Raw genomic sequence first — 23265 nt, 5'->3', positions numbered from 1 at the left:
ACGGCAAGGCCATATCAATATGGTGTTACGGCAGGGTTGCTTACAGAAAGAATTGTATTTTTGTATTTTTTCTCGTGAGTGCCAGAAATCAGAATTATTGCTTGATCATCGTGCAGCGACGCAGGGCGCCGAACGGTGGGTGGTAGGCCGTCTGCAGTCTGTGCGGATGGGACGGCCGCCCAGTTGGTCGGGTCTCTGCGCGCCACTGGACGTTTCTTGCTTGCAGTTTCCACCAGCTGCACGCGCATTCATTTACACCTTAATAATCATTAATCAGCCTGATCAATTGTCAGCCCACAGCATGAGCAGGCCTATGCCTGCTATGCCAGCTATGGGCTGATTAATTTAATTTAATTATTGACAACAATCTGCATTTTCTAAATTAATTATTTAAGCCTTTTTCTATTGTTGGTGGTCTTATTTCTGTATGATTAAAATTTAATCATTATTATCAGGTTGTCGTTATTGTGCTGACCGCCGCTGCGATGTCTGCGTGCTGGAAAAGAGGCACTCGCCTGTCACCAGCATGCCTCGGCTGGTTGGTGCTCCTTCTTCTGCCGCAGCTTCATTTGTCGACTGGATGCCCTCCTCAGCAGTCAGCGCCCGCCAATCGTGAGTACTGCGTAATTATCCACAGGGAAAATAGGTTTTCTCCTGGATTGCGGCGGGCGGTGTTACGTGTAATAGTTACTCTCCTCGGAACACGTTCTCTAAAAACAGGCTCTCCGATTGCGCAACTGCGCCGGATTTCTGACGAAAATCTCGGCCGTTTTTCAACGCGCTCTGCGTCGTGTTAATTTAGCTGTCCAGTTCGAGATTTCTGATTTTTACAATTATTACGAGGCCGGTGTGTCGAAAATAATAATGATCGCAAAATTCTTTTCTGGTGTATTTCGCAGGAAAACATGCGTCGCTTGTCGTGGCGAGCGAAACGGAGCTCTTTCTCTCTGAATTCCTCACTGGGAAAAAAAAGGGAAATTTTCTGGGAATTTTAGATTGAGGGAAAATCTTTCTTTACATGCGTGCCACTGGACGATTTGCCTTGATAGATTATTTTTTTCAATATTTTCTACGCTGGGTTGGCTGACTTTATCTCATACAATCATACTGAAAAAAGGTATAAAAATTTCCAAAAACCCAGTATTAATTTCCAGTAGCCTGAATGCGTAATAATAATAATTATAATATAATTATCTGGATGAATAGAGGAATCGGCTGCTGTAGTTCGGTAATAGTAATAATCATTAATAATAATTAATTATCAATTAATTGTTAATTGTTAATTATTCAAAATACAATGCGTGCGATCTTATCCAGAAATTGCCTCAGCCAGACTTTGTGTGGATTTGTTCTATATCTGAATAACTTGCACCAACCTGCCGCAGACTGATAGGGTCGATTACTTAAATTAACTGTTTGATTTTGGAAATTAAATTAAATTCGGAAATAACTAGATAAATTAAAAAAATAAACTCGGAAAAATCGCCGTGAAATTTTCGACAGGTATTCATGACGTCGCCGACGTCACGTCGGTGCAATTTTCGGAAACAAATCGCGCCGTGTTGCACCGGTGTATCTGTAAGATAATCGATCACAGCGGACTGTCGGTGAAATTGGCGGTGCACCGGTGTCAGAACAAAAATTAATAGGAAATAATAATTCGCATGAAAGCGTTTTTTTTGGTAAAAATACCTCTGTTTATTCGGCTTTATTGTACGATGTTTTGCTGGAACGCGCATCAAGAAGGAAAACACGTACCATCGATCGTCGGGATTAAAAATTGTACTCGATGCAAACTTCATGCAAATCAGTTTCATTTACTATTTCCTTAGAATGTTTAGGCATTTGTATGTCGTATAGCGCAGTCGGTGCGCCGCGGTGACAATTTCTATACGGTAGCACCGCTGAAGTCGGAGCGATTTTACTGAACAATTAATTTCACCGCACCGTGTCGTTAACGTTCAACCGATTTTCGCTGCCGAAAATAACCAGGGTAGGATCGCTCCAGTGGCAACGCTCGTAATACACCCGGATGATTTCGCTCAAGTAGTTGGCTTTCAAGTAGATTTGGCTTAATTCTGTGGAGATGTATTTCTTCTCTAAAGCATCCTAAATCACTAAAGCGTTTAGGAATTCAAAATAAATGAAAATCAGCGACTCCCGCCGCTGGGTAGAATTGCAGCCACCCGGTGTGGCAGCGTAATGCGGTTTTGTCGTGCAAACTTTTCCAAATTTCCCTTCCATTCTTTTTCGATTTTCGTGGCAAAATGTGGCTTTGCCTGCATTTTTCTTTCTGAAATGAAAAATAAATCCCAAGAAATGCTTTAAAGGTTTCCAGTGCGTTGTTAGTTGTTACTTGTGACATAGGGCGAGCCGCGAGTGTTAACAACTTAACAAGCGAAGAGTCTGCAACAGTGCAGCGCATAGTGAGCGTGAACGATTTGCCGGGCTTGTGGCTATTCTACTTAGTCTGTTAGCAAATAGCAGCCTCCCTGGTCTGCGGCTACTAGCACAAGAAACGCAGTCGCCCTGGTTTCCCGTTATGCACATTGCACAGCTTCTTATTCTTGGGAAGGGCATTCGCCGTGAAGACCCGGCTTGAAACATTCCAGCGATTGTGAGGCATTTTTGAGATGAGTTAACGTGAAAATGATTTCAAATGAATACAATTTGCAATCAAGAATGATGCATCATCTCATTTTCAGCGGTCGTTTCATCGCATTTATTGAACCAGCATTGAACTGCATCAATTTATCCATCTAGAATTTATTTAAACGTTCATGTACAGATAGACCGACGAATGTAAGTAAAAGTATACTAGTTCCTTGGAACATTCGGCAACCCGTACATACCCCAGCCGTTGTTGTGTTAAGACAGGCAGACAAACCGCTTTTAACTCAGACTGCCGAAATTAAAACATTTTAACCATTTTAACTCAGACAGAAGCACAGGACACCACGCAAACCGCGCTGCACCACGTGAGCCTCATTTATGGGCCCAATGTCCTAACTGTGCTCGGAATTATCACGCATTATGCGCGTTTCAAAACCGCACCAAAGATTTTGGCGATTTGAAATGGTAAAAAAATGAATATGAGAAATTGTAAAATTGTACAAAATGAGGTTGTTAAAAAACAAATGTGCGTCGTGTTATCGTTTCACCAGTGGTCGTGCGCTGCGGGACCGCGACGGCAGCTACTTGAGGCCTTGCGAATGCCGATTTTAAAATAGGAACGTGTTCCGGTTGCACGTCAATTTACCGACCTACAATTAGCTGACTGCTGACCGACATATTGCTGAATGTCACCACTCGTTGACCAACAAGTTGTTGCCCGACAGTTCGCTTTTCTGCCAAACTGCTGTACAACCTTTTGCCGAAAAATTTGTGTTGACCGACAAGTTAGCGTTCGCTTTCATACGTTGGTTTTTGAGTTTTCTCAAGTTATTACTTAGTGCTTTTCTTTAGGTTTCTTAAGGTTCTTAGGATTCTTAGATTTTATGGGTATTTGATGTCAAACAAACGTCTTCAGCAAATTGTCGGTATTCAGCAAACAGTCGTTAAGCAGTTTTTCGTCTCCACCAACCGTCGGGTCAACATTTTGTCGATCAGCAGAAAATCGTCAGCTAGTTGTCGGTCAGCAGGATGCTGATCAGCAAACTGTCGCTGGGACTCGTGTTCCGTATGCAGTAAAGGGAATGAATAGAATTTAACCTGGCTCAATGGTTAGTGAACGACATGCTGGCGGAGGCGATGCTGCACCACCGCCAGGACGACCGCATCGTCCTGAAGGGACTGCCGCCGAGTGACAGCGTGACGGACAGCGTGGTGTCCCGGCCGCGCCTCGGGGAGGACGCGGCGTTCAATTGCAGCGTGCCGGCCGATGCCGACTGGCTCGACGTCTCCTGGCGGCACCAGGACTGGACCGTCTTCGAAGCCGGTGAGCCGTTTCCCTTGCCGGAAGAGGACACCACGGGACAGACGTACGCCTTCCGCCGCGTCAACCGCACCCTCTTCCTCGTCGTCCGCAACGTCACGCTGCGTTCCAGCGGCTCCGTCCTGTGCGTCCTGTACCCCTTTTCGGGCCGGCAGCGCATTCTGCAGCGCTTCCAGCTGCTGCCTGACATCACGCGCCGCACCGACGTCTTCGCTGGCCCCGACGCTCCCTATCTGACCGTCACCGAGGGCGAGGCCGTCACGCTGCAGTGCAGTATTCGGCTGCCCGTACCGGAAAAGATTCTCTGGTATTTGCTCGACCATTTGATGTGGGTGCATCATGGCCGCATCGTCCAGGGTCCCGCGGAGGCGCCGTACGGCCTGCCGCAGCCCACCGGCGAAGGACCGCGTGCCGTCGAACCGTACTATATTATACCGGCCAACAACAGCCCCGGAATCCTGCTGCACTCGCGACTGTTGTTGCGGGCCGTCGCCCTAACTGATGCAGGGTGTGTGCAGTGCTTGTTCCGGCCCCACCAGCACATCCACGAGTGGATCGTCAGCACGACGACGCTGCGGGTTTCTCCCAAGAATACAACACACCATCCGGCCGGTGCTGGAGTCACATGCCCCCGATAATGCAGTGCGCTGTCCGCTGTGCTGGAGGAACCGATGAGTCGTGTGTCCTCTTTATAGACTTCCTTGTTTTTGCAGTGGCGGGAAGCAATCAATTGATTGTTACCCTAGTTATTGCTGCTGGTAAGTTTAACTGCAAAGTAGATGAAAAATATTTCTGATTTACTGGCACTAGGAGGTAACTAATAAATTCATGATGCATTCGCATTCCCGCTACGCCTCGGTTATGCAGTGCCCACCAGAAGCGAGTGCACTTTCCTAGTTATTATTCGTCTAATCGTAATGTCGCTTCCTCTTATTACACAACAATTTCAGTATTCAATTATAGAAACGGTTAACCATAAAGAAGCTTGGCATCAGAGCGCGTCTTGCCAAATGATTCGGGGACCAGCATTTGACGCTGCGAGCAGAACAGGGTCTGAAGACTCTGAACCTATACTACTGTAGTACGAGCACCGAAACATGACATTCAGTAGGTAATTAACACCAGCTGTCCCACCGCGCAGAATGCGCGCAGTAGGTTGGCTGTTGCATTACGATTATTAGTGCTAATGCCGGCCGTAGTGATTTGACGTTATGTCGCGACGTAAAAGTAATGAAGACCATCCGATTATTAGTGCTTACTTTACGTTGCTTACTTTACTGTAGTTTGATTCTGCTCGCAGTAATTCTACGTTGACCCCATTCACTTACGTTTACCGATCCAGGTTAACTATGGTGAATCGCAGAATACGGCGCAAATCTCGGAACCGAAGCAACGCAACGATACCGCTCTCACATGAATATGGCGCCGCCTGCGGGTCACTTTACGCACTGAAAAAACCTTACGCACTGATTTCGTATTTAAAATTTTAAACATTAATTTTGTTTCAAGAAAACGACCTAAGAAAGCACAAGACGCAAGAAAACTATTGAAAATAAGAGAGCGTAAGAAAGCATAAGAAATCTAAGGAAACATAAGAACGCATAAGAAAGCGTAAGAAAGCGTGCGAAACATAAGAAAACATGAGAATGCCCAAAAAAACGTGATATAACAGAAGGAAAATGAGAAAACAAAATCAAAAAGGCACAGGAAAACATGAAACCTAGGCAACCTTAGAAACCCGAGAACCTGAAGCGCACTAAGAATAAAATCTAGAGGACCTCGAAAACATTTATTAACCAAGCCCGTCGAATTGTTTTGTGCCGAATTTCTGCTGGAACTGGAAAGTCCCAAGGCCGATGGTCGGCAGTTGTCTTGCGGCTAAATGGCGTAAACTGGAAAAACCCCAAAACTGTATGTCCCAAAACCGAAATTTTCCAGCGTCCGCATGTCCCGCGGCAAGATGTCTCCGCGGCGAAGAGTCGGGCGCCGAATTTGGGTCCGGCGAGATGTCTCATTGTCCGGGTGCGGCATAATGATAAGTTTCCACAGAACATCAGTGTTCAGGTTACCTCTTCTAGATTAATACTTGATAAATAACTCGCTTAGATAAATAGATACTATAACTCTAATCATAATACCTGTAAGTCCTTACTGTACAGTGTACACTGTAACTCCTTGCTATAACTGTAACACCAACAACTGTAACTGCAGCACTGTAATTGTATACACTGTAACTCCTTGCTGTTTCAACTTAATTGTAAGGCTGAACGTGCACCTTGATACCGTGAATGCTGTGACCTTTTCTCTTGCAAGCGCTGCTAAATTTGCATTTCTTATTTCGTGTCATGATCTCCAGCTTTTTATTTTTTTTTCCTGATGTTTCCTGTCTTAACTTAAAAGGAGACAACGCTGCACAATAAACACAAATTATGATTATATTGCCGTATATCGTCACCTGCACTGCTCCGACGGTCATGCGCCCACGGAGGGACTAATTACCAATTTACCACTATGATCAGCAAATAATTACAGTACTCGTACTTAAAGCAACGACAGTGTGGCATTGAAAACTAAGTTTTTATTTTGATGAGATTGATGTTTGCGTTACGGTATCTACGTGTCGGTGTGTATGTTTATGACCATTGTGCGGAAAATAATTGGAGGAAGATATCGCAAGGTACAATCGAGCGTCGTAGTGGGTAAGCTATTCGGTTTACATGCGGTCTTTGGCTGATGACAGTTTCCGGTGCGACACCAGCTTCGACAGGGGACTCACTTATTCTCATAGTAACTGAAAGACAACAGACAACCGCTGGGGAAAACAACCTCTAAACATCGAAAAAGGAGCAAAAAGAAACCAAACTGCGGGGAATTACAAGGTGGCACGCCAATTGGCCGACCTTCAATTCGCTGGCCGACAAATTGTTGACCGACAGTTCGGTTTTCCGACAAATTTTTAACCGACGTTTGGCCGAACCCCACTTTTCTTGACGGTTGACCGACAACTTGCTTTAATTTTCGGTTTGATACGTCGGCTTTCAGTTTTCTTAACTTCTTGTTCTTCCTGGCATGTTTCTTAGGGTTCTTAGCTTGCTTAGGTTTCTTTTGTTTGTCAAGCCAGCGAAAAGTCGCCAGCAAGTGGTCGCTCAGGACTCAGGAGGAGTGGGGTCAGCGAATTGTCGGCGCCAAATGCGGCGAACACACGCGTGCAGAACAATTGCCGGCTGATCTTTACGCTTACATCTGCTACATTAAGGGATTTGGCCCGGTACATACTACCAAATTCGGGTACACACACGGGACCTTTCGCTGTCGCGCACTCCTAAACACTTTCTTGCATTGCTTTATGACATTTTGTAGCCAAAGGATTTATATACGTAGTCGTGAAATCCGTTTGCGCGCGCAACATCCGGTTCGGAAGTTATTAGTGAAATAAAATTTTAAAAGTTTAAACGAACGCGCGAAGGTGTACCAAAAGCCTCATTATGGACCGATGCTCTTCTAATTTTGTACGAAAACACACATTACTATGAAGATCGCTTTGGTACCGAACCAGCTTTCTACCATTTTTTTCAAATTTAAAAATAAATTTCAAAAGTTAAAAATTAAAACTTTTGGTACACCTTTGCGCGTTTAAACTTTTGAAATTTTATTTCACTAATACCTTCCGAACCGGATGTTGTGCGCATAAACGGTTTTTTAGCCTATATACAAAAATCCTTTGGCTACAAAATATCATAAAGCAATGCAAAAAAGTGTCTGGGAGTACGCGACAGCAAAAGTTGCGGTGGATGTATACAGATTTGGTGCTATTTACCGGGCCAAATCCCTTAAGCTAACGTTACGGCTATTAGAGAGGGACCACTGCAACCGTTCGAACGTAGTAACGTATAATACACTAATTAGACATCTACAAATTGTGTACAGGCATGCAATACAGAGTTACAGGCAGACTACGGACCGACGAGCCAATGCCTGTGCGAGTGCGCATGATTCCGTACATGGATTTTTGACTGAACCAATTCCATCACAGAGTTTTCTTGGCGCTGGATGTATGCTGCGGCAATCGTTGCTGCGTCGTGGAATGTCATGGGCGAATAATAATGTTGCACAGAATGAATGAATCGGTCCGCTGGCTACAGCTGCTTACTGTACTTAACGGGAAAGCGGCAGTCCAACAGCGTATAGTCGCCGTATACTGTATATACGTACTGACTGGGAGATCGTAGCGCCGACTGTTGCTGAGGCAGCACGTGCACGTTCGTATGTCTGTGAGTGTCTCTGTGAGTCTATGTGACGACGATTCACTATGTGGCCATGGCGAGGTTAATGGCTCTCCGGCGTGTTACTCTTGGGCAGCACCGATAACGTAATCGACTTGAAGACCCATTCGTCCACCTCCTGGTGCGGCCGGAACAGAAACTGGATCGGTCCAGCATCGCTCCGCGTGACGGCCGGTTTGTAATACGTGAAGCGAAATAGTTGGCCGGGACTGTTGCTAGTCAGGGAGTGGTTGAAACGGTTGGACGGTACGCCGTGGTAGGACCCTAATGCCCCGTACGGCTCCACCGTGGGGGCTTTAATAATGTGACCCTGGTGGCGCCACATGATGTGGTTGTCGATATTATGGAAGATCATGTTTGGTAATGGCAGCCGCACACTGCAGGCTACCGTCAGACTGTCGCCTTCGGTGACGGTCACACGGGATGGGTCGCTGGCAGTGGCCGCAAAGACTTGGGAGGCCCGCGTGATGAGCGGCAGCAGCAGGAATCGCTGCAGGACGCGAGCCTGGCCGATGTAGGCCGGGTCAGACGGGGCTCGGACGCATAGGACGGCGCCGCCGGAGCGTAACGACACCCTTTCGATGGTCAACCGGAGGGTGCCCGATTGGTGTCCCCAACTCATGGAATACTTTTGTGTCCCGGTATCATCCTGTGATGTTTGTGACTGCCGTCCCCACGTCGGCATGGCTTTGAAAACTATCTTGCCCTGGTGCAGCCAATACACAGGGTTCGTCTTGTTGTTGGCGGGGACGCGGCAACTGAAATGAGCATGCTGCCCAAGCCGTGGACGGGTCACCCGGCTGTACATCTGCATGTCAGGTTTCGGGGATAGTTCCGGCAAGTTGATCAAGTTGTTGGCCAGCTCCCCCTGGCGGTTGTCCAGTATTGCCTTATCCAGGATGTCGTCCACTAACAAGCGAACCAGCGTTGATTTTATACTCCCACATCTTTCCTATTATTGCGCTACGCGCATTAAAACTGGATAATTAGTGCGTGAAGAGTTCTGCGACGATAGAAATTAATAATTTCAAAATTCATCTGAAAAACGGAACTAATCGACAGAACCGAGCAGGATTTTTGTCGCTCACATGTCGGTCACGCAAAACGTTTTCAAACATTTGTTTGATTACTATTAATTTTTCGCCAGTTTTATTTGGCTTGCAAAATATATTTCAAATATATAGATACTTTGTATATATATAGATATAGATAGATAGATATATGTAGATATATACTTTGTACTTTGTAGATACTTTGTAGTTCAAATAAACTTTGTAAATATTTTTTGTAGTTCAAATAAACTTTATAAATATTTTTGGTAGTTTAAATAGACTTTGTAGTTGAAATAAACTTTGTAAATATTTTTTGTAGTTTAAATATACTTTGTAGTTCAAATAAACTTTCAAATTACATTTTAAATTAAAAAACTAATATCAGTATCAGTTTCCCTAGCTTAAGACTTAAGCGATATAAATTCCAGCTGTTCTGAAAAAAAAAACATTAACTTCGAGTATCCGCACTGCAAAATTTGTACAAACACACGTATGAAGTGATCGCATAATTTATTGTCTAGCTTGACTTCGGTCTTTTAGTGATACCCTGTAGCGGTGCACTTTTCTTGTCGTGAAAACGTTATCGACAATTAAAAAGGTTTTCCCGAATTTATTGGGAATTAAATAACAAATAACTAAATAACAAAATATTTAATATTGAATTTATTGGGTAATTAAATAACAAAGTATTTCAAATTTTTTATTTTTTTGGGGAATTTTTAAATAATATTATGAACAAGATAACTTCGGGAGATAATCTGCGGTTGTTTTCAACACACGATAATTTGATATGTAATTTTTTAAAACATTTTGAATTTATATTGGAATTCTGTAGATAATTTGGAGCACATCGGAGAAATAAAGATTCCAGTTAAAAATTTAAATAATAAATAATGACGTGCTCGAAAATTAGATTTCACGAATGATCTGAAAAAAAAATTGCAAAATCGATTAAATTAAAAATTACAGATATGTTCGAAAGCTCAGAACTAAATTTCAAAATTAACCGAGAAACTGGCAAAAAATTTAGAAAGTCTTCGAGAGAATTGGTCATTTATTGACAAAATTAATCGGAGATTCAAAATTTTGCTTCGAACGTTCCTTAGATGATAATTTGAAAAGGAACTGGAAGTCAAAGTTTAAAATGAGAATAATTTAAAAATTAGTTGAGAAATTATTTTGGATGTCTGGTTTAGATTAAACATCAAAATTATATACAAAAATTTAGGAATTTAAAATTTATTTTATTTGAAGAAATCAAGAAATACAGAGTAAAAGCTGTTTTATAAATAGGTTTTTTTCCGAAATAAATTTGGAAATTCGCAGGTTCTCTAAAAATTCGGAATTTTATTACAAAAATAAAAAAAATTTGAAATTCAGTTACTAACTTACTATTTACTAAATTTATTTGGAAATTAAAAAAAGAAAACGGAGCCACATTCGAAATCTAAAAATTAATAGAAATAATTCGGATTCTTTATCATTGTTGTTGGAACGGATTTTTATTCAGATGTTGTTTACGCAGGCGTTGTCCGGTATTAACCGTACAGGCTAAAATCACAGTATACTTGATAAAAAATTTCAGAACTAGATGTAGAAGTATAGAAAAATAGATGTATAGAAAAATTCGCTGTAATACAGAAATTACGTTCGGCTTTTAAAGATTATTTCTAAAATAATTCTATAATTTCGTAAATAGATTTGAACATTGGAAGCTAATTTTAGTGAACCACCGCTTCCGGTTGTCAACGCTGTTCATACTAATACGACGACAAAATTTCTATCAATGTAAATTTCTATCACCATACGCTGGCTTTATAAGAGCCCGATACGACCATAATTTAAATAAATCCGGTTTGCACTTATTTGCCAGAAAAGAAGTAAACGAAGTGGGTGGCTGTTTTAAGTTCTACTGCTCTTACAATAAAATACCAAAATTAAAATTAATTTTCATTCGGGCACGGAGCACTTACGGCTGGGACGGGATGGCGGACATCCCGCCGCCATGTGTAGGAATGTGAGGAGCACCAAGAAGCACACGCAAACAGATGTCATTTTCGATTCAGATAATAACGGGAATAATTATTTCCTACTTAATAAATTCTACTTCTGCAACCGCAAACAGATTGCAGATACGGAACGGACTGGCGTGATTTTTATTAAAATATTTCTGCGCATGAACACGCTGTACATTCATATGATATGCTAAGCTGGTTTGTCGAGCCAGTTTATGTAGTACAAAAGATTAGACCCCGCTTTACCGGAAATAACACGCACTGTTCGATCGGCTGCGTAACGTGTGCGATGCCGGGCGGCAAGCAGCGGCTGCGACGACCCGGTACAAGCATACCCATATCTGCCAGCTACAGCCAGCGGAACATGGTTCGCCTGCCGACGGTAAAACTGGCAATAAAAAATACACGAACTGGGAATTCCATTAAGCGCTGCATTTTACCGGCATGATGAAACTGCTGTGGGCGAAGGGCACTAAAGGCATCGGCCCTGTGCCCTAGCCGTTCCCTATGCGGAATGTAATACTAAATACTGCAGCTAGTACGCGTAATTAGTATTATTGATTTTCAGTCTGTGCTGGCATACGCAGAGGGCGTTGCAGTCATTTTGATCTGTCCCACAAATAATCTTACAGTAATACACTTCAGTAACTATGAACTCGGCGGTTGTGGCAACAAAATTGAAAAGAAAACAGAAAAGCAGCGATGAATCATATAGTAAGAAAAAGGCAAAAAACGGGGCAGCCGGGAATCGCACTTGGGACCTTCTGAACCCGAAGCGGAATCATGTCCCCTCGACTACTTTGCCGCTGCGAGCCGCGATGAAAGTATTCTGGACGAAGGAACAACAATCAGTTATTTTGGTTTAGCTGCTTTGTGCGTGATAGTTTCCGGCATTTCAGCGCACGCCTGTTAAACCAAAATTTTCATTCGTTTTATTACTAATTAGTAATAAAACGAATGAATGAATTTACTTATAAGTAAATTAAATTTTTTTTCCGCGGCCGGGCATTAACTACGCGCGAGAGTTTTCAAATGATTCTGTACGGGCGCGAGGTCTTGCCCGTAGTAAAACGGCCGTACTACGCACAGGAGCTCATGCGCGCAGATAAAGCATTACGCGCGTGAGTAGTAGGCACTCACACGCGTAGACCTGACGAATAATTAGTTAATCGCAAAATACAATTAAACAATTGCGATCATTGTAGTGTAGTGGCTGCTTATTAAGAGACAACATCGCGGCTTGAGATGTACTGGCACCTTTATGCGAGAAATTATCCACCCGCAGTGTAATGTACCGCAGCTGCCCGAAAGTGATTTTTTGGTTGGCACTGTATCGGTACATTGGCATAACGCGTAAAAGCTAAACTTTGGGTGTCTTCCTTCGTCCGCCACCGGATGTCGAGCTAACCGCGCAGCTAATGAATTTTTTTATAAAATTAGGCAATGCACTATGGTCACATTACACCGAAAAACTCGAAGGAAACGTACGTCGAATTTGATACAGAAAGAGCCCATTAATGGGCGTTCTTTATATATTACTTCGATGTCAAACGGCACGGTTCAGTTTTCAAAAAGTGGCTTTACAAAAATTGGGCGAAGCTCGCATACATGCGTATTGCACTTAATTAAAAGATAGCGCTACTTGTTCCTTGAGGATTTTCTGAAAGGTCACCATAAGCAGCCCATCACTCTGCCCAATAGATACCGCAGTATGTGTTATAACCGCTTGCTTTACGTACAGTACATATAATTATGAGAGATAATAAAGCGAATGAATGTTGTCGAAGCGGTTCACCATGTGGGACTAAATGTTCTGACCGGCTCACCATGTGCGTCACTAAACACATTTATCGGAATTCGGAACCTGCCCTTGCTATTTAATTCTACACCTGACTTAAGTTTTCGTTCTTCTTCCGTTTGTACGCGACGTAAATGTGTCTGATGTAAATGTGACGTAAATGCGACGTAAATCTGTCTAATAAATTAAGGCTGTGATCTGGTCACACAGTGAAATGGTGTTTCTCAGTTCTGGTAATTGTAAATTTGTAATCATCGCTGATTCGTGACCTCACATCCTTTTCTGTCCTGAACAGTCGCAAGCTTAATTCCTCAAAGCGCTGACTAAGCAATACGAGCTGAGATGCTTTAAGAGCATCGTTCTAACCCACTGACGCCCATTGGTGTTGGGGCGCAACAGGGTCTTCAAATCGTTTTTCTTAATGAACAACAGCAATTAAGCGATATCTGATAGCGTAATTAGCGTTACAAACCCTTACAGCAGCAATAAAAAAACAAACCAAACTGGATTCTGAAGTCCCTCAAGAACCACGAGGTCGCGAAAGTCGTCAATTTCGAACTTTCTGATCTCCCGAAGGTCCTGCTAATTAACTAATTAGTCGCTGAGTCAATTAATCTGAGATAATTCAGTAATGTACTATCAGTAATGCTTTGTAAGAAAATAACAAGCGTCGGATCTAAAAGTTAAACAGTGGATGGCCACAGTCCATCGAAAACTTGTGTTGCGTGCAGACACCATTGGGCATGTATGGTCCTGAAGTACGGGCGGGCGCAATTGCGACACTTTTATAATTATGTAAATCGGATAAGGTCTTGTTGGTTCGGACTTCTAATATGCTCCACGTGATTCTGCTTGCCGGAACTCTTCCAAAAACAATTTAGTTGAGCGGCACCCTGGGCGGTCGGCTATAGCCTTCAAACGAACGAATCGATGGCCGTTTCTGGACAACCAAACCTTTAAGGTAACCGAGCGTAGTAACCTTGTTTCGCAATCTGCAATAGTGCATTATCACTATAATTAGCATGACAACCCTGCAGTCTTGCGCCTCGTGCGATCTTTTGCAGTTTACATGAGTCGGAGTGTAGGTGTGCAGGAAAAAAATGCCTCGGTCTCCTGCAGCCGTGGATGATAACAACTCCAGTAAGCACATGTCCGGTAGTGAGTAGTGACCTTTGCGCCAGGTGTATTAATAACATTCGGCCGACGCTGAGTTCCTGATGGCGGATGCTGCCTCCAGAACTGGTGATGTGAACTTCAGCACATCACTACCATACGCGCTACTGGACCGTTATCGCTGATTTCTGATTTAAACGCTGCGGCTACTCCATAAAAGTGCAATGATGTTCCATGCAGCAGTGTAAAAGCAGCTCGGCGTGGCATAAGGACTGTTACGCGATGTCTTGTACGAAAAGTAATGCTATTTTGATAGTTGGATTGTTGATAATCGCTGTATTTGTTGTGTCCAGTTATCCACCAATTACTATACATGGTGCAAAAACCGTTTCTTTTATTTTCCAGTTTTGCTGACCAATGGTCAGTTTACTGACCAGTGCAACACCCTTGTTTTGAAGCCCTCTTTATGGACTACACGATAAAAGTTTTTGTTTCGGTCAGGTCTTGCTCGCCGAATTATTATATATTTAAACGTTTTCATGACTAGGACCGTCTGCGCCCAATGGTGTTGCTAAACACCCATGTCACCGCCGGTGACCTATGGTCAGTACAAGCAAACAAAAAATTCCCTTTCTTAATTGAATTTTTTCATCGGGAAATCCCGGTTTTCACGAAGAAACTCCCACCCGTTCTGGTAGTGAGCGTTGGAGGGCTAATATCAAGCTAGCAATAAGCTCTTTACAGGAGGAGACCAAAGAATTATTCAATAAAATGAGTGAATTATGCAGAATGCATGAATTCGTAAAATAGCGGGCAACATTACCTTGGCGAGCAGCAGCGCTGTTTGATCCTGCATTGAGCCGGCGCGGCCGTCCGCCGACAGCAGCCACTGCACCGCGGCTTCCAGTTTGACCAGTCGGTTCTGCGCCTGCTGGAGGAGCTGGTGGTGCGTGTGGAGATGCCAGGCCATGTAGGCCAGCAGGCCCAACAGCACGACCTCGCAACCGGTCACCATGCCCAACACAAAGGCTAAGAATCCCTGCGTGTCTATACCTTTCACCAACTGCACAACATAAACCCAGGGACCGGCATATTCCGTGCCGTTGACGGCCGTCCAGCCCTCTCCCGCCGACTGCACCGCACTGATACTCATTGAACCGAAGAAAAAGACAACCGTCTGAAGAATAAACTGAACCGGAACTGCTTGTGAGACGACCACGTCCCGCGTGCGAAGTAATTCACCAGCAGGTACAGTAACGCTGTTTGTACGCAGTCTGCGTTAAAATTATTTATCTCAGTTTTCACAGCAAAACTCATGGCTTATAAACGGAGCATTGTCGGAGAAATATTCGCTATTCTTTCCGTGTATTCTGCTTGCTCTGTATGTATTCGCTGTATACACTGCATGCATATTTCTGCACTTAATGCAGTCGGCAAAAATTTCTCTGCGAAAAAACATATGATTTGTCAGCAGCATTACCGGTTTGCCGGCTGCTACGAGCCGGTGCGATTACTTGTGTGTAATTTATAATAGTCAGTTACAGAACTAAAACAGCGAATTGCCAGCTTCCACGACGTGCTATCATTACAGGCATTTGATTGATGTCAGGAAACTTTTATTTAGTAATTTCCCTGCTAGCAAAGTTGTATAAAACAGCATTTCCATCGAAATAAAATGTGTAGGTATGTATTGTACGGATATACATATTAAGCAAGATTTCATAATTATGCCGGTCTGCGGCATCACTACCCAGTAGCAACAAATTTATACGAAATATCTTGCAGCATAATAAAAATCCCCGCTGCACCGTATCAAGGCAAAACGTAAAACACTTTTTAACTGCTCAAGTTAGTACCAAACATAAAAGTATTGTTTAGGTTTTATGATCCATTTAATTTTCCAATTATGGTGGCTGATCACGAAATAATGCTGGAAGCGCAAGTTAAAAAAATCGTTAATTAATGCTAAGCTAGCTATGCCAGGGAAGGCTTGCAATGGACTGATAGTCTGCTGGTAGACTACTAACTGGTATGGTGTGGAGGGGCGCCTTATATATGGTCCTGGTCAGGATGGGCTCGGCTGCCATGGGTAGGGGTGGTGTGGCGAGGATCCATTGGCGGGGCACATGACGGCATGATGATGTAATATGCCGTCACCATGATGTAACATGACCGCGCTGGAATGTGCAGCGCATACCTGCACGCGCACTTCCGCTGACTAATGCCTTTACGGTACGATTAGTGACGATGTCGTCACAACTGTCATGCGCTTTCTCCGCCGGCAGGCACGCCCGCCATGGTGGATTGAACAGCAGTGTGTGCCGATCCGTGGTTTCGGCCGGTATCGCCGCGAAGCTTGTACCCCGCGGTACTTCCCACACGTTTGATCGTCGCCCGGACGGATGAAAGACGTTTGGCTGGAAACTTGGCATGTGCTTACCCTGGGACGTCGCTTGCGTTGACACTGTCGCCCCGTCGCTTAACAAGCCCTTGGGCAGCCGCGGGATCCGCCGCTGCCCAGACCGTAGACAGGAGGACCAGTCTGTATCCGCACCTTGACGGCAGTTACATTTTCGCGCCGTTAGCCTTCGAAACACTCGGGCCATAGGGACAGTCGGCATCCGCTCTAGGAAGGAAGTCGGCAAGCGATTGCAGCAGCACTCTCGTGAACCTCGTGAACCTCGTGAACCTGCGTAACTCTTCCTGCCATCGCGTTGGTCGCTTCGCTTCCAGCAAACAAATGTACAATGCAAAAAAACTAAAGCAATTAAACTCTTATCGAAAAATTTTGTGTCGCCAGAAAGCACAGAACATTAATTTTTGTTAAGAAAATTCATGGGCTCAAAAAAACTGTTGGAATTCCATGCAAATTTTGCGCGCAGATTATGTGTACATGACAGTACGCCATCGTATTTGATTTATTTTTCGAGTTCTTTTACCTGTTGCTGTGAGAATTCCACTTGGACTCATTTGTAGTAGTGTTTACGGCTGACTAGTAATGCAAGCAAAGTAATAACGGAAACTATACGTATTCCAGTAATGCAAACAGACGGGAAGTGTAATGTAAACTAGTAATGTAATGAACAAGTTTAGTTACACTAGAATACAGTTACTGTATTCTAGTGTAACTAAACTTGTAACAGAATGTGTAACTTTTAATCACAACCATTTGTGTACTTAGACGGAATATCCGGTTGTGACAAGTTAGGTGAAACAAGATTCCATAAATTTAAATAAAGATTCCATAAAGGAACAAGATTCCATAAATTTAAATAAAGATTCCATAAAGAAACAAGATTCCATAAATTTAAATGCAAACAGGTGTACGAGTACCTACAGTATATGCTACGACAAAGGCCACGAAATGTTTTGCCAGCTAGAAATGCTTCTCAAAACAAGAACAATACATACAGTGTTTCTGGTGGAAGCGGCTTCAAGTGCCTAAGTTCATAGAATCATAAAGTACGCAAAAATGCGCCAACAATCCATTCAAAAAGGAAGAGTTTATAAAAAAAGCATAAAGACTTAAAACGTTAAATAGCGATTATTGTTACAGTTCAAATGCTCGCGGCGACGCCGTAAGATCAGTTACCGTTTAGATAAAGATACGTAACAAGGAAGACTAAAATTCAAGCTAAATCAATAAGCAGAGGATGCACTAGATTACCGTTCACAATGTCGGCTTTTTATTTCTGAGGTCTTGACAATCTTGACCGGTCTCCTGGAGCGCCTGTTGATAAGCTTTCTTGACGCAGATGTCGATGACCTGGTTGGCGGCGGCTTCCATCCTGCCGAGAATGGAAAGCATTGTACGCTGGGTCAGCACGAAAGAGATTGGCGCCCCCAGCAGTGATCCGACAAACGGGATGAACTTGAGCAGCTCTTCCACCGCCTGGCCAGCAGCCTCCGTCGACAGTTCCTTGCCAAGGAAGACCACAAAGTCCTTGGTGATCACGCCTGGAATGCACAAAGCCACCGCTTTCTCCAATATGGCCAAATCTACTCCATGTGTCTGGGCCATTGTCGTCAACGACTGCTGGTCCAGGCCGAGCTGTTGCTGATAGAAGCGGCTCTCACTTATTACTAAGCCGATGTCGAATGCGGCGGACATCCCTGTAATGCTTTGGCGTTATCTTATTTTCGAGAAATTACTGAGCTTAGTGAACCTATCAAGAGAGCAGGTATTTGGTAGAATTATCGGAAGCCGGCTACACCGTTTTTGATTTAATTTCGTAGCTAGCTTATGTCTACTCTGCACGTATAGTATCGGCACACCGATCGATCATTGTGGCGTAAATGTCGGCACACCGATCGAGCACCTGCGCGGTTTTTTTGGTAATTACCGTTATTTAGCACAATTAACATTTACCTATATTCTTACCTATATGGACCGTAGTAGCGTTACTACGGTCCATAGTTAAGAACATCGGCTGTATTTGTATATGTTGGACAATACATTGTCATTAAGTAATAAGTTATGACTTGCTGTTTGTGCGAAAGCGAAACTCTTACCCGGTACTGGTAAGAGGCCAGCAACACCGGAAGCCAGTGCCGCTTTCCATACACGGCCTCGAAGAGCTTCAACCTTTTCTGGAGGATTTTCTTGCTGAGCATGCCCATAGGATTGAGGGAATACAGAAAGGCCTCACGCTTCAAATCCGGCAAAGCAGTCAACAGCGTGTCTTGCAGCTTCCAGAAGTCAAACTTGCCGGGTTCGTAACTGTCGATGAGGAAGATGTTCCTTCTTCAACCTTGAACAACTCCAACTTCTTGATAATATCGTCGCGTACTTTCTGCAGGATCTCGTCATCGGACTGACTAGCCGTTGTCCTCGGATGGGATTTACGCTGCTTATCCACGTCCACACCGCTCTGCGTGCGCACGTAAAAGAATCGTTTGCCGAGCCTTCCGATCTCGGTCGCCAGCCATTGGTCGTCGTAGGTAAAGCGACTGCTGGACAGGAGTAAATAAAAATCGTAACGCTGGAAGTCAATGTTTTCCAGATACGTTTCTCGTGGGAATTTCGGGGTGCCCACCCCCGGACAATCCCAGTACACTAGCAAGGGGTTGTCGGGATGGGCGTAAGGCCGCACTTCCGCCGTGCACTCCACAATATTGACCTGCGCGCCTCCTTCGTCTTCCGCGGTGATATTCCGACTGCAGTTAATGTAGCTGGACTTGCCTACGCCGCTCTGGCCGATGACGGCGATGTTGAGCGGCACGGTTTTCCAACGGTCATTGCGCTCCTGCAGGATGCGGGCAAACCCGACGCGGCTCCACCCTCCCGGTATGCTTCCTCGATTTCCTTCACGTCTTCTGGACAAAAATTGGCCACTGCCGATATTTGCGAATTTTCTTCTTCCGCCGTGTTTATACTCGTAAGCAAAGACAAGCTTTCCAAAATTTGATTCATTTTACAAGAACTAAGAACGCATAATATTAAAACGGTATTAGGACACAAATGCCGCAGAGTTGTGACAGGAATATATCGCTGTTCTCCTTTATAAGGATAGTGTGTGCTTACTCACCATGCCGAAAGACTGTATTCTTGTACTCTGTAGGAGTCATCATAGAAGAAAGATAAAATGAACAACGACACCGCATAACCAGGTGTGGCGTGAAGTACCGTCGTTTCAACAGAAAGTACTGTAGAGCAAACAGTTGGTAAACTATTGTGCTACATTCCTCACCAGCTGGTATGTAGGGCTTGAAAAGAGGCAGCATGGTGTAAATGAACCTTTTGCCGCAATAGCCGTAATAATTTGGGTTCGCTTTATTCTTATCGGTGTTGTACAGATAGGTAGCTACCGCCGTACTGCGCCTTGTATGACTAACGTCCGGATTTTGACATCCATATCAATTGCAGAAATGATCGATGGATTTTAACTCGTCAAAGGCTATTTATTCTATGTACTGTAACTAGCAGATTACATGGTTTGGAATTTGGTGTTGATTTATTGATAGCGGGATACGAAAAGCTGTGTCGCAGAGCGCCTCGACGCTATATTCATATCAGCTACAGGAAATTGGGTAAGGTAAGGCAGCGAATCGATCGTTGGGGATCTTCTGAACTTTCACTCCTAACTGCACCGCACTTTCACTTTCATGTGTGGAGAAATCCAGAAATAAAAAAAGATCATAAAATGAGCATAGAGCCATGTAGACAAGACAACCACAAATTCGACAATGTTGGTCTTTGGAAATTAACTGCCGCATCAGTGCTTGAGGCAATAGAAAAAGCGGAAAATGTAATCGAGACTATTTTGTAATAACCCTGCTTGGCCGTTATATTGCTCATATATAACTAGCTAAGTAATAAACGTGTAAGAATCCTTTGATTACACTACAGCCGCATCAGTTAACATTAAATACAAACTTGGCGGTTCTTTTTTCAAAAAGTCTGTACTTGCCAGTGTGATCGGGCGAACGACCACTGTCAGACGTCGTGTGGTTGCCATGGTCTGTGCCCTGAAGGGTTGAACCAGTTGCTAGTGTCACTATCAGAGCCCAATTACAATTAAATTTTATTGACTGGTGAATCGTGACATACACCTGCTGAAGCGCCCATTTAGCGATACAACAACCACCAGAATCTGGTTTATCAAATCATTTGGCTACAGAACACGACAAAGCAGTGCAAATACGCTTATAGAAGTATGCAAGGGTGACGTATGCGAACAAACTCAACAAAGTATGGCCATAACGTATTACTTGTATGCTGACTGCTGAGGCATTTTCTTCATTCTCTAACAATCCCACAAATGTTTAGTTAGTAATGAACACAATGATCTTAATGAAAACACGCTGTTAGTCTTTTCAAGTCATCCGCAACCATACTAGCTGTCTTCGCAAACTGTGGATAGAAAGCCATGTAAGCGCACAATGGCACAATATGCTGGGAGTGAAATACCAGCACCAGAACGGTGTATGCCGCGCTCTGGCTGTTCCCCGTCCAGCGCAACAGAGCAATCGGCAACTGGCACAGCGCCGCCGACACCACAATAATCGATCCAGCGACAACCATTCGAAAGGTCACCGGCAGAGATTTCTTGTTCCTCTGAGATTTACCATTATTCTCATCAACGTAATATCCTGAGAGCTGCGACGAAACGTTCGGTAATTCTTCCACAATCTTCTGCCGGGATTTAATGGCGATATAAATAATTCGCGCTTGTGAAACACCAACCAATACAATCGTCAGAATCAGTCCGCCTTCCACGCAGACGGCGAACCACGCCGCTCGATAATCGAAATACGCTGTGGAAATGCACGGTGCCACGACGAACTGCCCAAATTTTCCGAACATTACTGCGTTGAATATAATGCAGTACGTCCAAATAGCGATTAATATTCCCGCGATTATCGAGCAGTTAATGCGATTCCAGTAATAAACGGGGAATTCCACTGACATCCAGCGATCCAGACTGATACAGCCGATGTGCGCGTTGTACAGCATCACGCCGAAATACGTGTCGGCCACGCCCAGCTGGTACGGCAGTTGGCTGAGATGCCGTGGTTCGATAATGCGAGATATGGCCGCGATGGGGAGGAAGAGGAGGAAAATGGATTCCGCCAACGAGAGTGATAAGTGTAGGTAGACGAAAGGTTGTTTATTTTTCCATCTGAGGAAGGTGATTAAATTGATGAGATTGCAGAGGGCACCGGTGAATGAAACGATCAGAAATCCCGTTGTCAGGAGATGCCACTGCCGGGTGGTCCCGGAGAAATATTCGTTACAGAGCATTGACCGGTTTGGGGTTGCGTTCATGGCGTTACCCAGCTGATGCCGCAAGTTTGACTATAATATTGACCCACATCAGAATTTCATACGTACAGTTTGGTAAAATAATCTTTTTCCACCACATACCATCGTTTAATAAATAACTGACAAGCAGGTGATCCTGCGCTTCTGCTACGTTAAGATTATTGCGGCACATGCAGCGCAAAAAAAAATTCAGACTGAAGTCGGAAAAAATAGTTTCGTCTTGTGAAAAAAAGGGATGCCTGCTTTAAAACAAAATCATCTGCAGCAGGACTGCGGAGTCAGTTGTAACTACGACTGTGAATACGGATAGTGCCAGTGTACAGTGTGCCAAAACTTACATTTTATCCAAAAGCCCAACAACGCTGCCATCGAACGCTTGGCAGAGACGGGTACTGGGGGCTTTGGGGTTGAAATGTAAAGCCAGCCTATGTATTGTAAAAATGTGCCGGCATCCAACGCTGCCGCCGACAATCAGCTAAATTAGATGCCGGCGCCCCTGCGGCCACGGCTTACAGCCTTTCAGGTTGGCTGATGTTGCGATTGATTTTGCGGCCCGACAGCGAGAAACTGATATCCTAAAGTGTACGGCATACCGTGTTTTTATGTGTCCTCTAGTTTAATCTAGCTAAAAGATTTAAACGGTGTTTATTCGAGAAATCTAACGGATTCCTGGATGTGCTGCGGGAAGGGCTATTGTTACGCCGCACGTTAAGGGGGTGCTGTCAACAGCCAGTGGGACTGGCATCGTTCCACTTCAGGCGCACTTACCAGAGCAGCATCGCGCTAGGGCATTGTTGCAGGTCACGCTCCAGAGGTAGAAGGACGTGGTTGGCTACGTGCGTATACTACTCTGTATATTAGCGAGAAACAAGAAAATTCTGTCCTTATTTCCCTAGTCTGGGATCCACCTCTCAGTAAGTACAAACATAAGTACCAGTGCTGCTAATAAGTGGAATGAAAACGCTTTTTTGGTTTTCCCAGAAAAGCTGTTGTAAAGCATAATATGTATATGGCACTGGCTCTCGTATGTCTACGTCTTTCGTGGTCGCACAACTACTCGCTCGAGGAGCATTAGTTTGCTTAAGCCATACTGTATGGCCGAAAGAAAAAAGTGACCCATTTGCAAGTGGCTCGTGATCATTAAACCATTACTAACTGTCTTTTTAACAGAACTACGAGTAGGCTTACAGAGAAAGTTTAAGTTAGTTAGGGACACTCTGTCGCAGTCTCCCTAACACTTTACCTGGCAAGGATGTTCCTAATACCAGAAGAAAGTTCTATAACCGAATCGGTTAATATTACTGA

General features: G+C 44.1%; 4 protein-coding genes across 4 annotated transcripts; 1 reads left to right on the top strand and 3 right to left on the bottom strand.

Moving 5' to 3' along the window:
• Positions 1-258: 258 nt before the first annotated feature.
• LOC129581918 (uncharacterized) lies at positions 259-4812 on the top strand. The gene is made up of 2 exons (XM_055473218.1): positions 259-612; positions 3728-4812. The coding sequence occupies exons 1-2, from the start codon at positions 486-488 to the stop codon at positions 4570-4572; spliced, it is 972 nt and encodes a 323-aa protein (XP_055329193.1). The 5' UTR covers positions 259-485; the 3' UTR covers positions 4573-4812.
• Positions 4813-7786: 2974 nt separating this feature from the next.
• On the bottom strand, positions 7787-11450 carry LOC129581997 (uncharacterized). Its single transcript, XM_055473350.1, has 2 exons — positions 11243-11450; positions 7787-9126 (listed from the first exon to the last, which is right to left on the bottom strand). Exons 1-2 carry the CDS (start codon positions 11322-11324, stop codon positions 8261-8263), a joined length of 948 nt encoding a protein of 315 aa, XP_055329325.1. The 5' UTR covers positions 11325-11450; the 3' UTR covers positions 7787-8260.
• A 6039-nt stretch (positions 11451-17489) lies between these two features.
• LOC129581996 (uncharacterized) lies at positions 17490-18779 on the bottom strand. Its single transcript, XM_055473349.1, has 2 exons — positions 18708-18779; positions 17490-18308 (listed from the first exon to the last, which is right to left on the bottom strand). Exon 2 carries the CDS (start codon positions 18304-18306, stop codon positions 17866-17868), a length of 441 nt encoding a protein of 146 aa, XP_055329324.1. The 5' UTR covers positions 18307-18308; positions 18708-18779; the 3' UTR covers positions 17490-17865.
• An 86-nt stretch (positions 18780-18865) lies between these two features.
• On the bottom strand, positions 18866-19609 carry LOC129581744 (interferon-inducible GTPase 1-like; the record flags this gene model as incomplete). Its single annotated transcript, XM_055472963.1, has 1 exon — positions 18866-19609. A coding segment is annotated over one exon (744 nt), but the record flags the coding sequence as incomplete, so codon positions are not given.
• Between the last annotated feature and the right edge of the window lie 3656 nt (positions 19610-23265).

The sequence above is a fragment of the Paramacrobiotus metropolitanus genome, unplaced genomic scaffold (assembly GCF_019649055.1).
Source record: "Paramacrobiotus metropolitanus isolate TYO unplaced genomic scaffold, Prichtersi_v1.0 Parri_scaffold0000006, whole genome shotgun sequence".
Lineage (NCBI taxonomy): Eukaryota > Metazoa > Tardigrada > Eutardigrada > Parachela > Macrobiotidae > Paramacrobiotus > Paramacrobiotus metropolitanus.
This window is presented reverse-complemented; position numbering and strand designations above follow the sequence as displayed.

Bases quoted from the DNA above. Each gene is read 5' to 3' on its own strand.
- LOC129581918 (XM_055473218.1), top strand. From the start codon at position 486: ATGTCTGCGTGCTGGAAAAGAGGCACTCGCCTGTCACCAGCATGCCTC. The intron at 613-3,727 runs GTGAGTACTGCG...CTCAATGGTTAG, and splicing joins GCAGTCAGCGCCCGCCAATC to TGAACGACATGCTGGCGGAG.
- LOC129581997 (XM_055473350.1), bottom strand. From the start codon at position 11,324: ATGACATCTGTTTGCGTGTGCTTCTTGGTGCTCCTCACATTCCTACAC. The intron at 9,127-11,242 runs GTAAGTGCTCCG...TTCGCTTGTTAG, and splicing joins TCCGCCATCCCGTCCCAGCC to TGGACGACATCCTGGATAAG.
- LOC129581996 (XM_055473349.1), bottom strand. From the start codon at position 18,306: ATGTCCGCCGCATTCGACATCGGCTTAGTAATAAGTGAGAGCCGCTTC.